The sequence below is a fragment of the Hyaena hyaena genome, unplaced genomic scaffold, assembly GCF_003009895.1.
Source record: "Hyaena hyaena isolate Hyena2069 unplaced genomic scaffold, ASM300989v1 scaffold_224, whole genome shotgun sequence".
Taxonomy (NCBI): domain Eukaryota; kingdom Metazoa; phylum Chordata; class Mammalia; order Carnivora; family Hyaenidae; genus Hyaena; species Hyaena hyaena.
Window position 1 is genome coordinate 1,485,227 of NW_024080854.1, and position 22,971 is coordinate 1,508,197.

Genomic DNA, 22,971 nt, shown 5'->3' on the forward strand with positions numbered 1-22,971 from the left:
TCAGTAAAGAAAGAATGAAATACGCACTTAGGCACCAAACTAGAAGAATATTAAAAGGTATGAAAAGACATTGAAACTGTTTTCACTTAGGATTCAGATTTATACTATGTACATGTGAAATTGTTTTCAGTTAAAATCATCCATATAGATTACTCAACAATACTGTTAAATCTTGATTTATATCCATACAGTTATGTCAGGTGGAACTTAGAGTGCTCTACAGAATACTATCTCACTCTGCCTTACAATGATGTTATCAAGTGGATGCATGTATTTTGCTTCACAAAGAAAACTGCAAGTAGAAATAGTTTGAACTACATAACCTATTAAATGTGAAGATACGAATCCCCAAACTGCTTCCTCAGTATTTACCTTTACATCTGCTCGTGTTTTATTTGTGACTTCCATGACAAATTCACAGGGTTTCCCATTGGGTGGGTTCATTAGATGATTAAGAATGTAAAGATCCACAGTGGCACCCAGATTATCTATGTTAGACACAAAAATATACTCTTTGCCTTCTCCTATAAGGGTGTCAAGCAAACCAGAGTTGTAGAAACTGGCGTAAATATCACCATGACCCGGAGGGTACCAAGCTTCTGTATTTTCCCCTGAGTATGAGACATCCTTTGCTACAGGCAGTAAAGATTCTTTATTAATCCTCGGGTACCTTTAAAGAAGACAGAAAGGTCTTTTTCAATATCAATTCTCAGATATTCCAGACCTTCAAGTAAAACGAAGTTAAATAAAACTGGGGTGCCTAAGTGGCTCAGTTAGTTAAGCATCCAACTTGATTTTGCCTCAAGTCATTATCTCAAGGTTTGTGAGTTTCAGCCATGCTTTGGGCTCCACACTGATGCTTTGAGTTATCTCTTTCTCCCTCTCTCTCTATTCCTCCCCCCAACCCTATGTGTGCACGTGTGCGCATGTTCTCTCAAAAATAAATTAAAAAAAAAAAAAAACCCACAAAGTTAAATAAAACTTTCCTCCTTTTCAGTCTATTGAACAGTAAGTAATCAGAGGGAAATCCATTTAAGAAAATGTTTTTTTAAAAAAATCTATTTGCCTTGTCCAGTAATCTGTTTTCTTGACCATAATATTTGCTACAAAAGAAATTTCCATCATCATACAAATGGGAGGACACCTCATTTTTAAGATAGTAATATATTTTATAACTCTTCAAGAGCGTCAGATTACTCTAATTTACTAAATTCACATTATGTAAATTTCTCAAACTTACTTGGTTTTGGGACTGTTCCTTTCCCTGCAAATCTGAGAAAATCTGTCCATTCTTATAAAGAGATATATGCAGGGGTGGTGCGGTTTCTTTCCCAGAAAAATCAACAGAAGATTAGTGCTCAGGGGCATGTGTGTCCTACCACTAGTGAGAACATGTCTCGGGGCTGGCAGTGGGGGGAAGGGGAACAGAGGAGCTGGCACTCTAACAGACCAAGGACCAACCAGAAAATATTTGGGGCAGAGGACCTGCAACTAGAAAGTATCCATGAAAAAACAGATTAAAAGAAAAAAAAAAAAACCTAAGGGTACAACTTTAGAAATATCCATTCTGTACAAGCTCATATAGCCCCACATCCATCCTTAAAAGGAAGACTTCTTTTCCCAGTTGCCTGGGCTTTGTCAAAATCCATCATCTGAATTCCTTTCTACAGGCATATCTCAGACATGGTGCAGTTTCTGCTCCACACCACAGCAGTAAAGCCAAGTACAGCAATAAAGCGAGTCCAGTAATTTTTTTTTTTTTTTTGCTTCCCAATGCATATAAAAATTGTTTACACTAGCATTTGGTCTTAAAGATATACATACCATAATTAAAAAGACACTATTGCTAAAAAATGATAACCATCAATGTGGGCTTTCAGCAAGTCATAATCACTGATCACAGGTGACCATAACAAATATAATAATAAAACATCTGAAATATTGTGAAAATACCAAAATGTGACACAGACACAAAGTGAGCAAACAATGTTGGAAAAGTGGCACCAATACCAACAGACTTACTTGTTCCATGCAAGGTCACCACAAACCTTCAGTTTGTGAACAACTACAGTATCTGCAAAGCGCAATAAAGTAGAGTGCAATCTAACAAGGTGTGACTGTGCTTCCCCTCCCCAAAGATGATTTTTTTCCAAAAGTTAGTCAATTCCCCTCAAGCCTATTCAGGATGTTGAATAAACTTCTTCTCATATGAAAGAAAGGTATCAATACTGTAGAATATGTAAAGATTTTCCTTGACCCATGTGGATCCCAAGTATGCCCTTAGAAAGCCAAGACCTAAACAAGCTTCAAATATTCTGAACATGGAACAAGCAGATTTTCTCTTCAGAATGGAGGTTATAGAATCAGAGTGACTAATAATCACCTATCTATGAACAAGTGTTCAGCCTCTGAAGGCACTAAGCACTTGCAAACATGGGTTTCTGGCACATGCGCATCTTACGCTGCTCTGTTTCAACAAGAGAAAAGGTATTTCCCAGGAATAACATCCCCCAAACGTATTTTTTTTTTTTACTTATCATACCTGCTTTGATTAAAAGTGTAGATTTTCACACGACAGTGATTGTACTTCTGTAGTATTTTTTTTGTATCCTCATCCGTGTTAAAAGAATTCATTAGAACAAGAGGAACATCTGTGTTGTAGGTTTTGTTTAAATGCTAGGGAGGAAAATAACATTACTCAGACTTACTTTTCTCTCACTTAAAAGTGTAAAAGTCTTAATGGTTAATCACAAAGTATCCAAAACATTACCTATATGCAGCCAAATATAAATATTTAGCATAAGCCAGACATTTTGCTAAATAGTTCACCAGGTACTTGCTCATTAAGTCACAATCCTATGAGACAGAAAGAAACACTTGTCTGCATTATATGGATGCTCAACTGATTCCCAGAGAGGCACAGTCCAAGTCCAGAGTTGTGTGCTCAGCCAGTGCCCTGTGGCCTTACTGGATAGGCAAATGCTGACTACGCATTTACTCTGTCCAGAGCACAGTGGGGATGAAAGTACTCTCGGAATTCACGTCAAGAACCGAAGCACTCCCCAACTGAAACCTTTCCAATCTTTAGGAAGAATTAAGGGGCAACACAGAATGGGAGAAAGCAAGTTCTCAGAAGTCAGACTACTGTCTTGGGCAAGTACACCAACCTCTCTGTGCCTTGGTTTCCTCACCTGTAATATGGGGATGATAATAAAGAGTACTAGCTGTTGAGTCAATCCATGCAGAGAGCTCAGAGTAACACTTAGCATACAGTACACACTAGATAAATGTGAGCTGCTGCTACTGCTAGTGTTGTAGTTGTCAGGGTCGTAGTGATAAAGAGATTTTTTTTTTTTCCAAAAGGCCACTGCCCCTGAAGAATTTAAGGTCTGTGATTAACAACTTTATCGTAAGAGAGAGAGTTCTTAGCATCCATGACACCCAGCCAGATCTGGAAATTCTCCCTGGCCTCCCCAAAGAGGTTAATAAAGCCAGGTCATCCCAGCTGTGAGGAAGGCTGCCGCTAGAAAGAAATTTGGGAGAGGAGTAGGGAGATCAAAGGAAAATCCAAAAAGATCCAGAATTTTCAACCACCATAAATGCTATTTAAAGATCAAAAGCTTTTACATCACCCCAAGGATTTGCCCTTGGGAACACCAAACCTTTTTATATACTAATAAAAAAACTAAAGATAGCAAGCTCCTTAACCAACTCAAATCCACATCTGTTATTTCATAAGATAACACGTATAATAACCTAAAATTGACTTTAGTAGTTTATGAGAAAGGCTGAATGTTACTCACTTCAATTTGCTGAACGGTCAAATCCAAAAAGGTATTCTCATTCCTCACACCAATCAGACTTTTTGGACCTTTGCAGCCCATGCTGGTTCCCAAACCACCGTTGAGTTTCACCACCACCAGCTTATTTAGTACAGAAGATATATTATCAGGTAAGCCCCTGGCCTTTATCTTTTCATAGGGTTGAATCTGAAATTTAAAAAACAGAATTCAATAGTTTTGGTTTGGTTTTTTTTAATGTTTATTCATTTTTGAGCTAGAGAGACAGAGCATAAGCAGGAGACGGGCAGAGAGAGAGGGAGACACAGAATCTGAAGCAAGCTCCAGGCTCTGCACTGTCAGTACAGAGCCCAACGCAGGGCTCAAACTCACAAACTGCAAGATCATGACCTGACCTAAAGTCAGATGCTTAACTGAGCCACCCAGGTGCCCCTAGATTTCAAGTAGTTTTATGAGAGGTTAAATCCAGTCAATCTAAGGGTTATTTCCATGTGTCCTTTGAGTTTTGCTTTCTCCACAGAAAGTTTCAACTGCATTTGCTTTAAAGTCACAAGTCCTTCTGGTACAAAATCAAGTACTTACTGGCAACTTCTCTTGCACAAAGTAGTAGTTCAGTGGTTCATTTACATTCCAATGGAGTACAAGAAGGGGAAAAAGTTACAGTATACAAATACTTGCCTGGCTGATGAGAACATCTAAGTCTCCTGGACTGACTTCAGAAACTCAGAATTCCTAATTTGTTTCCATACAGTAAATGGGATACATAAAACTCATCAAATCTGTAAATATTTCTGGCACAGTATGGATCTACTTCAATTCTGGAAAAGTACATATATTACCACATATTATTCCTTCTACGAAAGGAGGCAAAAACAAAAACCAAAATATTCCTTGCAATTTTCCAACAGTAAGTCTCCCCTGAAGAGGAAGGTGGCGTAGGGATTTTGTCATACTTCTAAGTTAGAATTTAACTGTCAGACATCATTGTGTAGAGCTCGTATTAGAAAACTGAGTGTGTTCTCACTGCTCCAATACTCTGATGGGGCGAGAAAGGCAAGAGTTGGGGCTGGAGAGAATCTCCTTGTTTGTTTCCAGGAGCGCAGAGCATTACTCCTCAACTTCTCCCTCCTAGGACAGGAACAACCACACAGTGGGAGACCAAATTCTTTTGTTCAAAGCAGAAGCACAAGCAAGTCTAAGTATCTTCTAGTAAAAATAGAGCTTGTGCAAAGGTCACAAATCTAACCATTTGCAGGACTTTATTATCCTTCTTTATTGGAATACATCATCAAATGTACACATCGGTTATAACATCATGGTGTGGGACAATTAACACTTGAGGGGACTGAAGAAATAAAACCATATAGTAAGTGCTCACTTACTATGAGCTGAGCTCTTTTTGTTTTGCTACCTGTAGAGGTGTGTGGGTGGATGGTGGATGAAGTCTATAATTGGGAAAGGAGTTCATGGGCTCACACTCCAGTGATTAGGTTGTGGAGGCAAAAATCCCTTTATACTTGGTCAAACATACATATGTGTCCTATGTCGATTCCTGACCACACAATTTCTGCTATTAACAGCTCTTTCCACACAAAGTAGTCTGAGACTCTTATTACCTCTACCCTTCATGACACCTTGTTAACTGCCAACTGCAGACAAATGCACTTTTTGCTTGGTGCAAACAGTGAGAAAGAAGAAGCACTCTTCTCCAAGACTCTCTACTGGTTACCATTCCAATTATCACTAGTGCCACTAGGTAGTCTTTAGCAGTCATTAATATTTAAAAGGGCTGGTGACACAGAAAGACCAGGAAGACAGGCTTGTGGGCATCATGGCCTTCAATGGAAGCTACCTCAATACTTGGATGCTAACCACCAAGGAGAAGAAAGATAAGGACGCAGGAAAGAACATGGACCATACTGGTTGCTTCCCGTGCAATACTTGGTCCAGTTGAGGACAACATATGGTTGAAAACAACTTGGATACCCAACACACACACACACACACACACACACACACACACACACACACACACACACACACACACACACACTACCCAGGGCGCAGGTGACTGACATTCCCTGGAGGATGTTTCGACTCCACTGCCATGAACATTGTTTCTTCAGCATGTCAGAGAAACTGATAATATTGTTTGGGGAAAAAAAGTCCAATTTAAGTGCTATACTACTAGAAAAGTAAGAGGAGATGACAGAGCTGGAACTTGTCACCCTAATAAAACATGGCAGTTTATAATCCTTTCCACAGCCCAGCTGATGAAATCAACCAGTGAAAGGAATGCAACTGTGATATAATGGCTTCAAATAGTCTTATTATTAGGTTAGGAGAATTTCTTGGGCACATTACATTTACTCAAAGAGTTAGCAAATGGAACCAAGCCAATTATTTTCCAATTATCTTTTAAAAGCCAAGAATTTCCATTTAGCAGTTACTTTTGACTTCCCAAAAAAGACTGTTATCACGGAGGTCTCAAAACGGTGTAAAAATCAATTTAACTGAAATTCCCTAGTTCATGCATTCATTTTAGGTAAAATTATCAGTTCAGAAATATTTTTACCTATTTAATGCTTCCTTTAATATATTTTTTAAAAATAAATAAAAACATTTTTTCTACATATGAGACAGGCCTACATTTTCCAATTTCACCTAAAAAATTTTTCATTATGAAATGGCATACATACAAATTCATAAAATATATACAGCTTTAAGTCAAATAACCTAAATAAATAAGAATAGTGCCACAACTTAGAAGTCTCCTGGAGTTTGTCCCTGATCATATTCCTCTTTCACCCTTAGTGGTAACCACCATCTTGACTTTTTCTCTATTTTTACCATATGTATCTATAATGATAATATTTTACTTAATTTCATCTCTAAACTTTTGACTTGCTTCTTTAATCCACACTTATATTTAAGAATAATTCACATCAATGCCTGAAGCTATAGTATATTCACTTTTCACCATCTAGTATTCAATTTATATATCCACTAAATGAAATAAAACTGTCACTATTCACTGATGATATAACTTTATACAGAGAAAGTCCAAAGACCCTACAAATAAGTTATTAGAATAAGGAGAGCATAGCAACATTGAAGATACATAATCAAAGTTTTAAAAAAATAACAACTGCTTTTAGAGCCCTTGTACCCTGCTGGTAAGAATGTAAAAAGGTGTCCAGCTATTAAGAAAAAAAAGTATTGTGGTTCCTAAAAAAATTTTAAATAGAATACCATATGATCTACCAAGTCCACTTCTGGATATACACCCCAAAGAACTGAAAGCAAGTTCTCAAAGAGATGTTTGCACACTCACCTTCATTATTCACGATAGCCAAAAAGTGGAAGCAACTCAAATGTCTATCAAGAGATGAATGGATAAAACATGCAATATACCATCCATATACATGCAGTGGAAGATCATTTGGCTTCAACAAGGGAAAAACATTCTGACATACTACAATATGAATGAAGTATGTTAAAGTGAAATAAGCCAGTCATAAAAAGGCAATACCTGTATGATTCAGCTTATATGGGGCACCTAGAGTAGTCAGATCCTATAGACAGAAAGTAGAAGGGTGGTTACCAAGGATTGGGGTAGGGAGGAATGGGGGAGTTGTTTAATGGGAACAGTTTTAGTTTTGCAAGACCAAAGATTCTGGGGGTTGGTTGCATAGCAATGTGAATGTACTAATGAAGTGTATGTTTAGAAATGTTTAAAGATGATTTAAAGAAGATTAAGTGTCTATATATATGAAGAATTAGAAAACAGAATTGATTAAAAATTGCAAACGGCAAATATTTAGGAATAAACCTAACAAAAGATATCCAAGACTTCTATACTCAACACTATAGAACATTTCTGAGAAAAATGAAAAGACTTAAATAAATTCAAGGATGTATTTATCATGTTTATAAACTTGAAGACTTACAAATGTAAAGATGCCAATTCTTCCCAAACTGACCACTGCAATCCTACCGAAAGCACAACAGTTTTTTTGTGTGGAAACTGACAAGCCAATTTAAAAGTGTATGAAAATGCAAAGGGCAATGAATAGACAAGACACTCGCAAAGAAAACCATCAAGTTGGGAGAACCAACTTCGTAACGGTCTTTTCTAATTGTAGTAGCATAAAATTTGCCATCCTAGCCATTTTTAAGTGTATGATTCAATAGTGTTAAGTATATTCACGCTGTTGGGCAACCAATCTCCTTAATTATTTTTGTCTTGCAAAACTGGAACTATACTCATTAAAACACATGTCCCCACTTCCTCCTCCACCCAGTTCCGGGCAACCACCCTTGTATCTTCTGCCTCTCGGAGTCTGACTACGCTAGGAACCTCGTACAAGTGGAATGAAAGTGTTTGTTTGTGCTGGACTTACTTCATTTTGCCTAACATCCTCAAGATTCATTTAGCATTCTTTCTTAACAGTGGCTTGTATGTTTGAGGATATTCTAAATTAATGCGGATTTTTCCAGAAGTCTATATTTAAAGTTTCTTTGTGTGTATGAAAAATATATGAGAAAAGGGAGGCTGGTATGAAGGACTAGAATACAGGTACAGCTTGACAAATTTATGGCAAATTGAATATTAGAAAACTTATGTAAAAGTTATAAAATTCAATAATTGCAGATATTAAAAATGGAATAGGATACAAGTTCTGAAGTCTCAGTTTAATAATCAAAAAATGGATTCTTAAGAGTTTATCGATATACCCTAACTTTGAATTTTAAAAAATTAAAGGATGAAAAGAAAATTACAAGCATAACCACAGTTCTAAAAGTAGGAACTGAAGAAAATGCTGTTCTTCAGATACACGTGAGAACAATGAAGAATGGCAGGATGTGGGTTTCAAACATCATTCAATACCTGTGTTCTCAATTGCCTCATATCTCTAAGGGATAGGCAGCCTGTCATTTCAAGGGAAAAGCTACAGAAATATAAACAGTATAAAAACATTTCTTCAATATTTAAGTATATTATAATCAAAACATTAACAGGATGTCAGTTTTTTCACTGTCACTCTCTAGACATAGTGCTGTCCACTAGAACTTTCTGTAATTATGGAAATGTCTTATTTGTAATGGCCACATGTGGCTGTTGAGCATTTGAAATGTGGCTAATGCAACTAAGGAACTGTAGTTTTCATTTTATTTAATATTAATGTAAAATCCACACACAGGGCTAATGGCATGTACAGTTCTAGAGAGTCTATTTAAAAAATCAACCAAGGAATCAGAATTCTGTTTTCCATTTTCATATAACTGCTCAGATCTTTTTTTGTTCAGTGTAATCTTTTTCCACTTCAATACCACTAACATCATGACAAGACATTCAACTGAACACATAAAGAGATGAGCTAAAACCTAATTCTTCCACGTCTTCAGTAATCAACATTCCATTTCTACAACAATGCACAATATTGAGCTTTTTACTAACTATACACTGATGTTCAATGTCAGTTTCAGAATTTGACCAAAGTATCTATATTGAGTCTCAGCTTAATCCTCTCGAAGGCTGAATGCCAACCTCCACCACTACACACCAATTCAGGAGTCCTGGAACGTCTGATGGGGTAGGTACTATCCTATCTTACCATTACTGCAACCTCACCAATTTAAATAAGCTGTACCATTAGGACTAGTTGTCAATATCTGACTAATCTGCTTCAAACTGAGGTAAACTTTCTAGATGTAACTTGGGATGAGAAATTTCATGTAACATGAATGTTCTAACCGATAATATAAATGATTACTACCAAAGCTATTTGTTTTATATACAATGTTTGCAAATATTTCAGTTAAATTTAAATTGGGAAACTGACAATAAACTTAAATGTTGAGTATATAGGGTATCTTTAGGAAGAATATAATTTCCATTTTGAACTGATAAATGTTTGTACAGATATACAAAGTAATATCAAGTGAATAATGTAAACTTGATCATATCTTAATTTTAACCTTTAAAGAAATGCTTGGTATACTAACATGCATACCATTAAAGTAAGCTTTAGGAACCATGTTTAATTTTTAGCTGTGTAATTTCCTTTAGGTCATGGGTCTTTAGGAAAAAACACGAACAGGAATTTTTTACTTCCTGTTAAGATGAATTAAAAAGCAAAATGTCAACCTCATGCCTAAAGTTTCACTGAGAAAAAACCATCCAAAACAATATATATTCAAGATAAATCATTTCTGATCCACGCACCACAAAGTCCATGAAAAATATTTGGAGAAAAAGTACGTTTTGTTCACACAAATCAAACTTTAAAATATGGAGTTAGGACATTTGGCTTTCAGCCAAAAGATATATCAAGTATACTTTCAGTTTTAATTCAAATCTCCTCAAGATTGGTATCTTAAGAACTTGAGTTTAATTTTTAATTTTTTTTAATGTTTATTTTTGAGAGAGAGAGAGCGTGCAAGGAAGGGAGGGGCAGAAAGAGAGGGAGACACAGAATCTGAAGCAGGCTTCAGGCTCTGAGCTGTCAGCACAGAGCCAGATGCAGGGTTTGAACTCATTAACAGTGAGATCATGACCTGAGCCTAAATTGGACTCTCAACTGACTGAGCCACCCAGGCACCCCTAAATTTTTTTTTAGGATTTATTTTGAGAGAGGACAAGGGGCGGGGGGCGGGGGGGGGTGGAGAATTCCAAGCAGGCTCTGCCCTATCAGCACAGAGCCTGACACAGGGCTCAATTTTATGAACCGTCAGATCATGACCTGAGTCAAAATTAAGAGTTGGATGTCTAACCAACTGAACCACCAAGGTGCCGCAAGAACTTAGAGTTTAACTTTTAAATGTAATTCTGAATTAGCTTTCAAATATTTGGGTTGAAATAAAATGAGCTCATTCAAGCATAACATTAAAGTCCAAAACTGAATTAATAAAGACTTTTGGTTACAAGCCCAGGCAACTCACAGTTGAGTGGCCAGAACTCCGTGAAGTGCCATATTTAGAACCCTCCACCCCAAGATGAGTGGACATGGAGTCACCGTATCTCTGTAAATGTCAAGGAACCAGCGTTTTTTACAAGGTGCTTTCAAAAATACCCACTCATCTTGCTGTATCTAATCTTTAAAGCAGCTAATTAAAAAAAAAAAAAAAGGGCCTCACTGAGGAACTTGACTGTTAACAAGAAAAGGACTGACCAGAACTATGGAGGGAAAGGGAAGAAGAGCCACAAGGTACTGGTGTCCAGCTGTGAACAGGAGAGACATGTCCAGAATGGGCAGGTTGGTGCTGCTGCTGGAAGCCTTCACTAGACTCTTCTCACTTATGTTTCATGACTTATAAGCACCCCTCCCCCAAAGAAACAGATACAGACATACACATGTGCAAAGAAAGGTAGCAATCATTTGATTCCAGGAAGCCAGGACACTTTCTGTCCAAAGTTTATTACAGGTTAAATTAGGCAGTAAGCACAACTTTCCATCACATAAGCCACCTTATATGCGAACACAAGTTCTCTCTGTTGCTGATACTGTCCACACCCTTACCAAGGACCTCACCAAGCAATCCCACAGAGCTCAGTTCAGTTCCACAAACCAAGGGGATCTGTGTTAGAAAGTTGTTTGGCAACAGCTGAAGTTAAACCAGACACACCTAAGTCACAGAGACATTTTACACCTGCCCTTCACTTTCCTCTTCTCAGCTGCCCCAGGAGAATGCACAAAGCCATCTACTCATGTAAAGATGGATGGGGTTTGGAGACAACAGGGAGTACCATGCACTGCCGGACACCGCCTCGATGTTACTCTCAGTCACTTTAGTGCGATCTTTATGCTCTCAATCCTGCTCATCCCGTTTCGCTCTCTCCAAGACATGAAGAGAATTCAGTGTTGTAAGAAGACCTCTACCACAAATAAATACACAATAGGGCAACCACTACATGTTAAGTGGGGCAAACCACATGAAGCTCCCTGCAAGATACGCGCAGAAGGCTAGGCCACTCCTGTTACCTCCTCCTGGGAGAAAAGAAATGGTCAAAACCCAACTTCTTCTGACAATAAACAAAACAAAGTAGTTAGCAATGTACTAAAGAACATAATTTAAACAGGATTCTGCCCCATAGGGTTTCAATCTAGCTTTTCTGCAGAAACTGATTTTTTAAAAGATCTTTTAAAAGCTGTCTACCATGATCTGTACCTTGCCAAGTCTGTTCACAACTTAGTTTCCGGTTAGAAGAAAAGCTGAATTCATCACACAGTCATGGACACACTGTTCCCATTAGCAATAGTATAACCCAGTTCTTGGTAGCATATTTGTGCTATTCCTGGAGACTGTGCCAAATACCCAAAACAAGCCAACAGTACCTGCCCTGTTATGGTTCACAAGGGTATGATTATTGCAATCTGAAAGATCTTTTCTTCAACAAAAGCCAGTTCGCCTGAAAAAAAAAAAAACTATGTAAACAGTAAAACAAGTTTGGAATGATGCTCCATATGTCCAGAAAGTATTCTAAGAACTTAAGTTTATTCAGAAAACCCTTACTGCATGGTGTCTGTGTGCCAAGTTCAGTGCCAGGCACTTTCACATACTGTGTCTCCATTTCACATTTCTAAAGGTAATGACTAAGCTTGGGGTCATTTGAAAGCTCCTACACATTAATGACATACCTAGACCACAGATTTTTTTTTTTTCATTAAGCCCTTCAGCCACCAAGATGAGCTCAACCCCTATTTCAAGGGGAAATAAAAACCATCATTTATGGGAACACCCTCAACTTTCTGCCACCAGATGCTCAGAACCTTCCTGCATATCTGTCTTCGTTTCTTTTCCCCTTCCTTCTGGTCACAGGAGGAGCTGTCCTCCACCCTAAGGCAATCTCTCCACACAGTGCCCATCTCAAAACTCCATTTCATCAAGCATCCAGTCTCATTGGTAGCCTCCCCTCTCCATTCCTTTCCACTGAAATATTGAACATATTCAACATTTGCCATCTAAAAAAGAAAATAGGAGTGCATATACTTGCTTATCCTTTTCAACACCTACATCCCTCTTCTTAGAGGCACAGCTTCTGGAAAAGTTTGCTGCACTCACCTCTGCTTCCTCACCTTCCATTCACTCACTCATTCACTGCCATTTGGTCTTTTCTATGGGTCAGCAAACTGCTCTTAACAACATCATCCATATACTCCTAATTGTGAAATCCTACCAGTGAGGTCAATTCTTCTCTTGCACGCTCGGCTACATTCAATATAACAACATTCATTATATCCCGAAATGCTCTATTGTCCTTGACTTCTGAAGCCCCACATTTTATTTTCCTCCCCTTTCTGCCTGTTTCTATTTATACCCATTTTAGGTAGATGTCCTCTTCCCAGGCAATCTGCTCCAATCCATAACTTTGTTCATTCACTCTGGTCTCTATAGCACCAAGACAAATCCAGCTGCTCAGCCAGAAGACTGTTCCCTTCTGATCAATGACTTGTGAGTCTCAAGGAATTATCCCTCCTTCCAGTCAGCATCCTGCTCACCTCTCACCTGTGTTACTGCAATGGTCCCTATGTTCTCCTATCTGCCTCCAATCCACCATCACCTCACGGGTGGCAATCTTTCAGAAAAGAAGATTTGAACATGTTTTTCTCATTACATCATTCACAAAATAATGCACTGACATGCATGGGAGAGATTATTAGCTGCCTCCCTCAACATCATATTTTCCCTTCCACCCTAGAACTCTGATGTTCAGCTGGGCATACCACCATCCCAAATAAGATTACATTTCCCTGCCTCCCTTGCAATTATTTGTGCCAAAGTTGTGATTAAGTGGAAGGGAAAGATTTCGAGGAAGTCTCTGTGAAAGGGTAGGGGCCTTGCCCGTCTTCCTCCTTCCTGCTGTGTGGAATGGAGACATGATGACTGGATTTGATTTGAGCAGCCATCTGGGACCCTGAAGAGAGATGCTAAGGATGGCTGAGTGGCAGACAGAGAAGCCCAGGTTCCTGATGACCACCAGGCTGCCATACGAGCTCTGTATTATCTCTCTCCAGATTTGTTATTCTGAACGTCACTATTAAATGTAGCTGAATCTAATCTTAACTGGAAGACATGGTTTGCAAGGTGTTTGATTATTTGGCCCTTTTTGCCTTGCAGTTTCTCCTCTCCTATTCTCCCTAGCACACTACTACAGGAACATGGAGCAGGGGGCTTCTCTAAAGTGCCCTAGGTCTGGCTTTTAGGCCCCTGAACTTTCCCCCTCCTGCAACTTCACTTTACCAATTGCCTTTTCTTCATCCTCCACATCTCAGTTCAGACCAGCAACTCTCAGGCTTTATGAGCTATCAGGCATGGACTCCCTTTCAGAAAAAAATGCAAATGCTAGGCCCTGGAAAAATAAAATTATGCATATAATTTACTATATTACTGTGTAAATTTCATTCACTGAATATAATCTTTATAGGAGATGCTATTTCCTATGAAAGTTATCATGCACATAAAGCAAAAAATAAACCCTCTCTCCAAACTGAATTTCAATGAGAAGGCTTCTGTTTGGCTTGAAGAAGTTGATACTGTGATAAAGTTTGAGAAGGTTACATGCATCCCTCTTTAACTGCCATTCTGACTTTTCTTTTTTATGACCCGAAGTACTGAAAACCTCAACTCTCTCCACGGAAGGTTCTCACAGCCTGCTGTCTGTTGAATGTAAGCTTGTGATAGGAACTCCTGAATTCTCCAAGGCAGAAAGCTCAGGGGCTCATATATTTCCTTTGTCTTCGAAATTTAAGTTCATTGTGGTGAAGACTGAATCATCCATGCAGCATCACGCCATCTTCAATACAAAGCTCAGAGATGCAGAAGAGGGTGAGTGACAGTGAAATGGGGTGCTCACTCTCCTGTATAGCAGCAAGACGAGAAGTGCTCTTTGGCATCACAGATATTATCTGTGCACAGAGCACCAAGACTTCTCTTCCAGCACAAGTTTTGCTTGGTTTCTTGGAAATCTTATCATTTTAAAAACATTTTAGGATTTGTACTAATTCCTGTCTGAGGGCACCAGCAGACACATAATGTATGAAAACCAGTAGATGGCTGTCCTGAGAAATATCTGAAATTGCAAGGATATGATGTAGCTGCTGTTTCCTCCATGACCTGATTCAAATCCTTGTAATAAACTACACAATTCCAGCGTGACTGGAACCATCTGACAAAAAAACTGCAGCAGAACTGAATGAGGCAGAAGAGTACAGTAGCTGAGGGCACAAGCGTTAATGCCAGGATGCCTGGGTCTGAATCTTAGACTCCACTGTTTATTATGGCAAGTAGTTTAGCTCCTCTCGATTTTTTTTCATCTCCTTCATTGATTTGTTATGAGGATAAATGAGATAATGCATGTAAAGTGCTGAGCAGAGTGCACAGCCCACAGTAAGAACACAAATGTTGGCTGGTATGATCACTGCACGTGGATTCAGACACGCACTGTACTCCAACTCCACATTTTAACATTTCTGACACAAGGATGCAGCATATAATTGATGGATCTTACAATCGACTGGTTGCACTATTTTTCTTTCTTAATGGTACACAGAAAGTACAACTTACACACAATGGCACAAATTTGATAAAATATGGTATTGAATTTCTCTTTCTGCTCCAAATCACAAACCAGCTTAATGACCTCCCAAGTACAGGTTTCACCCGAAGTCTCTCTCCAGTGATGTGTGATTTAAGCATAGTTTAAGACAGGCATCAAAAACTACAGCCATTGAGACAATCAGGTCTGCCATTTGTTTTCATAAATTGTTACTGGAACACAGCCACTCTCATTAGTTTCCATATCTATCTACGGCTGCTTTCATTTAACCAGAGCTGAGATGAGTAATCACGACAGAGAATGCATAGCTGACAAAGCCTAAAACATTTACTATCTGGCCCTTTACAGAAAGGACCTGCTAAAACCTGGCTTAGGACAAGTCTTCTAAGGTGAAGAAAATACAGTTTTTGATAATATTTCTGCCTTGTTAAACTGTGCTTCCCCTAAAACGGTTCCATACTGCCTGACAACTCCTCAGGATGGCTAGAGAGAGCAGATGTCCTTTAGGCTCTCTCCCGTTGGCTCTGTGCTTCCACAGGCAAGAGCACCACTACAACAATCCCCCAGCTTTCGCATCTCCTAGTCCTGGAAAGCAAAAGCAAAAACACATCACTGGTAGAACTCAGGCAATTCTCAACACAGAAAGACTATCCAAGATTTTAAAAGTCTTTTACCACTTATATGAAGTAGTTAGAGTAGTTAAATTTGTAGACACAGGAAACATAACAGTGGTTGCCAAGAACTGGGGGAAGGAGAGAATGAGATATTGTTTAATTGGTAGAGTTTCAGTTTTACAAGATGAAAAAGTTGTGGAGATTGGTTGCCCTACAATGTGAATATATTTAACACTACTGAAGTGTACATATAGAGATGATCAAGATAAATGGTACATTTTATGTGTACTTTGTAATTAAAAGCATTAAAGAAAAACTTTAAGTGCTTTGTGTGGGTGTATATGTGCAGGCACACATGCATGCCTTATCAAGGTGTCTAAGGACCACATAGCAAAAATATCACTTCCTTTAGAAGCCTTTAATGACCTTCACATTCCTAGGAGTGGATCTAGCACAACCCCTACTTCTGGTTTCAGCTATTACCAACGTCTATCATAGCAATTATTACACTGTCTCCAAACTGTCTATTCGGTGCCTCGTATGTGTTCCGTGACTGTAAACTCCATGAGGAGAGAACTGCCATGTGGTCCTACCTTCACCATACCTGATGCCTTTAACTGTCAGGCTCGTTGGTGGCACTCATATATTTGTTGAATAAATAAGTGAGTAAATGAATGGAGCAAACAGATTAATATTGATAAATGAAGTTAACTTATTAATAAATAAAATCCATAAATAAATGACATCTGTTCTCTGGAATTTTTTGTCTTCTTAAACACAAAGTTTAAAACAAAACTGGTTTCATCATTAATTAGAAACCAGGTTACAAACACCTATTGCTTTAAATCAAGAAAAAAGTACTGGGATCAGCACATATTATGTAGAAGTTTGATGAAGAAAACCTAAGTCTAAGACTCTGTACAAAAAATGTTTGTAACCCAAAGTGTAAAACAATCCCTGTGATTAAGTAAGCCAATAGGATGAACAATCATATAATAAACATTATAAGCTGAGCCTGGAAAAGTACATTCTGTAAGAAAGTCCTATTGTCTTCTTCTGCTTATAAATTATAACAACACAAGGAAAACTATCAAGCCAAGGACACAATTTAATTTTGCTAGGTATTAGTAATATTAACTCCTATATCTATGGGGTTTTTAAAAATTATTTTCAATTATTCTAAAGTATTAATTAAAACCGTGGAAAAGAAAACACAAAGGCAATTTTTCCAGTGCTAGAGGATATCAGCTGTCCTATTTATACACTGAATCCTCATGTCCAGAGGCAAAAAATTTATGAGAGGGTATGCAAACAGGTCTTTTCAAAGATCAAGTCAGAAATCTTGGCACCAGCACTGTTCTCTAAACAATTATTCTCATCAGCATTGACCCAAAAGCTCATGTTCAGTATCCTTCAATATAATCTGCTACCTCGGTTACTAATGTCAGCCTCAGTAAAAACCTCAGCAAGAATTTTTATCTGGAGCCAGAATCATACAAGTCACTTATTTTCACCCTAAGTCTCATGTTGCCCAAACTTAAATACCATGCCCTTGTGTTATATAAAGGTGAGAATCAAAGCAAAGTCTAATAATAACCAATTACTATAAATAAAAGGATAGTTCTATATTAAATATTTCAAGCAACACTACAAATAGCCAATGGAAAAATTCAACCTAATAAATATTTATAGATATTTTTCATCTTAACCAGCAAATATATTTTACAGCAATAATACTCAATGTTTTAAGAACTGGCGAAACTGACAATAGATGCAGATCTTTAATGCTAATTCAAAGAGGCCTTTCCTATCTCTGCCTACCCTAGCTAAAATAATACTTCTAGTGCTCATCCTTTGTGCCCTTTCCCTTCTTTGTTTTTCTTCATGTCACTTATTACTACTGGAAATTACATTATATGTCTTTTATTGTCCTTTTCCCCACTAGACTGTCAACTAGAAACTAGATGAGGGTAGGGCTATGTCAGTATGGTCCTTTTATAAACAGTTTGCATTCAAAACATTGCTGTTGAACCAATAAATTAATATGATTGAGAGCAAACTGGTATACTCTTTCTGGAAAGCAATTTGAAACATGTAACATGAAACTCTTTTTTACCTTTTTGTAACAAGAAACTTTAAAAAGTTCATATCCTCTGAAAAAAACACCATTTCTCATTATTCTTAGAATAATTCAGAGATACATAGGTTTATATATAAATATATTCATCACAGGATTTTTATACTAGAGAAAGTTACCATCAGCCTACATGTCCAACTAAAGGAGAATCTCCAGAGATGACACAAACTGATATAACTGTATAAACTCCCAACCCTCACACTCCTGTCAACTGTTCCTACCAAAATACTTCCTTCAAGTGATGAGTTGGAGTCATTATTTCCATCAAAAAAATAAAAAAATAAGAAAAAATACTTGATTTCCAAAGTGGAAAGAGCCAAGCTCAAGTGACAGATGATCGAAGAACTAATCCTGTTAACAGTCATCAGCCATCCTTCCTACTATTTCACCTAAGCTTTGACAATCCAATTCCAGCAGCATTCTGCAAAGCTTCCCCAACTCACCAAACCTGACATAACACAATAAACACACACACCCCTTTGGGTACCTACAGTTTTACTCAGTATGAGAATGGCATCTGATTCTTTTAGTAACTCTGATGGTCCTCTGAGATAAAGCCAACCCATCACACATACCTTGAGTTTAGTAGATAAAAAGTCCATAAACATGGATAGAGCTGCTGGTTAAATAAATACAATTCCAGATAGGGGCGCCTGGGTGACTCAGTTGGTTAAGGGTCAGACTTCAGCTCAGGTCATGATCTTGTGGTTCAAGAGTTCAAGCCCCACCCCTGGGCTCTGTGCTGACGGCTCAGAGCCCAGAGACTGCTTTGGATTCTGTATCTTCCTCTCCCTGTCCCTTCCTTGCTCATATTCTTTCTCAAAAATAAACATAAAAAAAAATTTTAATACAATTCTACATATACCGTAGGGCTTTCACTATGTAGATCTTCAATAAAACTCAAACAGAATGGTACAGCTAATTATCTTCATTATGGAGGGCACTATATTGTTTATTCTCACTGGCTTGACGGACTACATACCTCCTCCAATCCTGAAAATTAAAGAAGTTATAGAATTTTAAAAAGGAATACTATCTATAATCTTATTACAATTCTGTTTTTTTAACTGTATTCAGGATAGCACCTGATATCTAGAAACTGTGGAGTCTGTGTTCTTGACTTCACTGACATTACTGCTAAACTGGAAAAAAAAAAAAAAAGTTAAATACACTGAAAGAGAGTAAGTTCAGAATACACATATAGTTGGGTTTGTAATGGTGGAACATATTATTGATTAACACTGAGCATGAGGTAACTGCTCAGATATTGGTTGACTTACCAAATGAATGAGAACATTATAGCCCAAGATCATGAGATTGGATATTTTAAACTTTAAGTTTGCTCAATTACATACCATCAATGTCTAGAAACTAAACTGCAAGTTAAAGGACAGCCACCCTTCACTTGCCTTCTAAAAATAGATTCCAACTAGCCTACTATAAGGCTAAGGACCTCCCACCTCCTGTATTTTCCATCATCTTGTTAGTTTGGCAAAAATTATTCCTCTTCACAATTCATTGAAAACATGGTTCCTATTTACCTTGCCTACCTTCCTCTCTCATTCTTCCATTCTTACTCTCCAGCAGTACTAAAAAAAAGAGTAGTTCTTAGAGCACCTTTCACTCTCTTGTGCCTTTGGGCTTTTGCACACTTAATTGTCTTAAACCTAAAATGTCCACCTGACTTTTGGGGCAAACTCTTACTAATACTTCAAATCTCAATTCTAATGTCACCTTTTCATCCCTAACTTGCTTAGGATTTCCCAACTGCTCCCCAGCTCCTTTTCCTGCTATACTTAGTACAAATACCTGAAATTAATTTATTTAAAACATTCTGGAGAGGTTTAAATTTTTTTTTTAATTTAAAAACTAAGTTCAATGGGGTGCCTGGATGGCTCAGTAGGTTGAGTGTCCAACTTTGGCTCAGGTCAAGATTTCGAGTTTGTGAGTCTCAGGTCAAGGTTTGTGAGTTCGAGCCCTGCATCAGGCTCTGTGCTGACGTCTCAGGGCCTGGAGCCTGCTCCAGATTCTGTGTCTCCCTCTCTCTCTGCCCCTCCCATGCCCTCTCTCTCTCTCTCTCTCTCAAGAATAAACATTAAAAAAATTTTTTAAATAAGTTCAAGCATAGAATCACGACAAAGTTTTAAATATGTAAACTATGTCAACTTTTTACAAAAAAATGTACACTCATTCACAAAGATATTTTCCTTAGTATGGTATGCATCTGTTGACCAGAACTATATCATCTTATGGAAACCACACTAAAAATATATCATCTATGATTTCCAGTTTCACTTCTTCAAAGTGCACCAAGAACTTAGTCATCATGAAACAATCTGCATGAAGAAGGATCATTCTAGATTTATGCAATTTTCTTAATCTTTCATACTTGTCTCACCCACACCCAATTTAACAATTGCTTTTCCCCCAAAGCATTCAATTCAATTTTCTTAAGTAACTACTTTACACCCCTTTCATTGGTTTACATAAAATGTAGTAACATTATGCCATTACAACAAATATAACTGGTACAAACAGGTTTCGGAATAAACACAATTAACTTTTAGTGAACAAGCTATTCCACTAGTGAGAAAAGAACTTATAATAAAGGGTAGACCCATGTATTCAAAGAAAATGGGAGAACCTCAGCTGTTAATCTCTCTAGGTGATTAGGTTGAAGCTGGTTACTGAAGTGTTTCCAGAACTAACAACAAAGCCATTATCCCATTGTACTATAAATATCTTTGTGCAAACATCTCCCCGCTAAACCAAAAAATCAAAACTAGTTTGCCTGTGCTGTTGATTCTCTTAGCCCTCAAGGCATCTGGGCATAGCCTGAGGCAGCAAAAATGGTCCCCTCCTTGCTAAAGGGAGTTAAAGAGCTATACAAAGTTGTCAGCTCTTTAAAAGAAGTGACTGTCTTTATTTTTTCATTCCTAATAGTTAAAATACTATGTGTTTGATAAATCTGTATAATAAAAGTAATGAATAAAGGAGACATTCACAGCCTCATGTAGGGGCTATCGGTAAACCAGACAAAAGACTTCACCCAGGGAGATGTGACTGCTAAGGGTAAGCCCAGGTCAGGAAAGCAGCAATGGGAAATTAGTCTTTATATGTACACATTCAGGTTTTCTCTATCCCATTAGAATGAAGTTCAATGAGCGTTAGGCTTGTCTATCTTGTTCACTTATATCCCAGTGCTTAGATAAATGCCCACTGCACAGTAGTTCTTCAAAAAGTATTTGTTAACTGTGCTTCTGCAAGAACCTCAAAAAGAAATGAAGGCATTTTAAGCTGCAAGGAAAGGAGTGTAGGCTACTCAATAGTTCTACTCAAGGAATGGTGATTGCTCTCTAACATATCATAGTAGTTAAGAGTCTGGGCTCAGCTAGACCTGGACGGAAATTCTGGTTCTGTCACTTAGTAGCTAAATAAAGTTGTGTGGACAACTCAATCTCTCTTACTCTCAGTCTTCCATTGTGAGACAAAGATAATAATGGGCTCCCAGAATTGTCTGAGAATCAAGTTAAGAGCTGAGAACAATGTTTGGCACATTAGTGCTTAAGTGTTTGCATTGTTGTTATTATCTCTCTTGTTGATAAGCACATAAAGTACTGCACACTCTGTGCTCTAAAGATAAAGACATTCTGTGCTCTAGAGAGTATGTACTTTTTTTAAGAACTCCATTACTGTTACTAAAGGATACTAAAGAACCAGGTTGTTGGCTACCTGGTTCATATCAGGGTTCTTCCTCTGAAGTTCTGTTTCCTCTTTTGTAAAATGAACAAAATAATAGTGGCCTGTCTTTCAGGTCCATTGTGAATACTAAAGAAGATTACAAAACAAAGGATTCATAGACGTTACTCATAAGCACCCCAACCCTGACAAATAAATATTAACTATGTACAGCTTCGCATATATGGGTTTTTATGATTTTTTTAAAAAATGAAAAATGCTGGGGCACCTGGGTGGCTCAGTCGGTTGGGTCTCCAACTTTGCCTCAGGTCATGATCTCACTGTTTGTGGGTCATCGGCTCTGTGCTCACAGCTCGGAGCCTGAGGCCTGCTTCAGATTCAGTGTCTCCCTCTCTCTCTCTGCCCCTCCCCTGCTCTCACTCTCTCAAAAATAAATAAACATTAAAAACAAATTTAGAAGTGAAAAATGCTTAAAGCTTTGATTCATTAAAAAACAAAAACCACTGAGTTGGTGTTTGTTTCATGCTCTTTTGAAATAGCAGAAAACTTTCCAATCTCCTGAAGGCTTTAGGACTATGTACAATGAAGACACTTATCTTAAGACCATCTATAAATAGAAATCTTTGTTTAATGGTTTACTTCCACCACTTTTCATATGTAGTCTAGTCATAGACTAGACTTCTGGCATCTCCATGTTTCTTCTCAGCTATCTTTTATTTGTTTTCCGTTTTAAACTTGGGATTAAAAATTCCATCAGCACTTTCAGCAATTATTTTGTGCTTCTTTTGACTCAGCAGGAAATTTTAAAATGAGATATAGGTAACAAAAACAAGCTTGGGTAGCTATATGTTTCTAGTTAAAAACCTCTTTCTTTCTAGGTTTTCTATAAATCAAACTGTTCTAAAATTAAGTTATTTAAAAACACATATTATAAATTACTTCTCACCAATTCAATTTGTATGTATTTATCTACTTGTAATATTGTTTTTTTACTTATGATGCTTTTGCCTCTTAAAGTCCCATACCTAATGACTTCCCATTAAAAACGGTAGCAACTTCCAAAACACTGTAAGAGATGTAAAGTTGTAATACTCTCATTAAAACTGTGTACTTTAAACCCAGTAATCTAGAGAAGAAATGACAATAAGAAACAAACAAAAA

At 37.7% G+C, this 22,971-nt stretch overlaps 1 protein-coding gene across 3 annotated transcripts in view; it reads right to left on the reverse strand.

Moving 5' to 3' along the window:
• UGP2 (UDP-glucose pyrophosphorylase 2) overlaps positions 1-22,971 on the reverse strand; it is a 62,673-nt gene that overhangs the window by 7,101 nt on the left and 32,601 nt on the right. For all 3 annotated transcript variants that reach the window (XM_039243171.1, XM_039243170.1, XM_039243172.1), the window contains exons 4-6: positions 3,804-3,989; positions 2,543-2,676; positions 373-670 (exon numbers count right to left, since the gene is read on the reverse strand). In XM_039243171.1, coding sequence (XP_039099102.1) covers positions 373-670; positions 2,543-2,676; positions 3,804-3,989 — 618 coding nt within the window. The remainder of the gene's footprint in view (positions 1-372; positions 671-2,542; positions 2,677-3,803; positions 3,990-22,971) is intronic.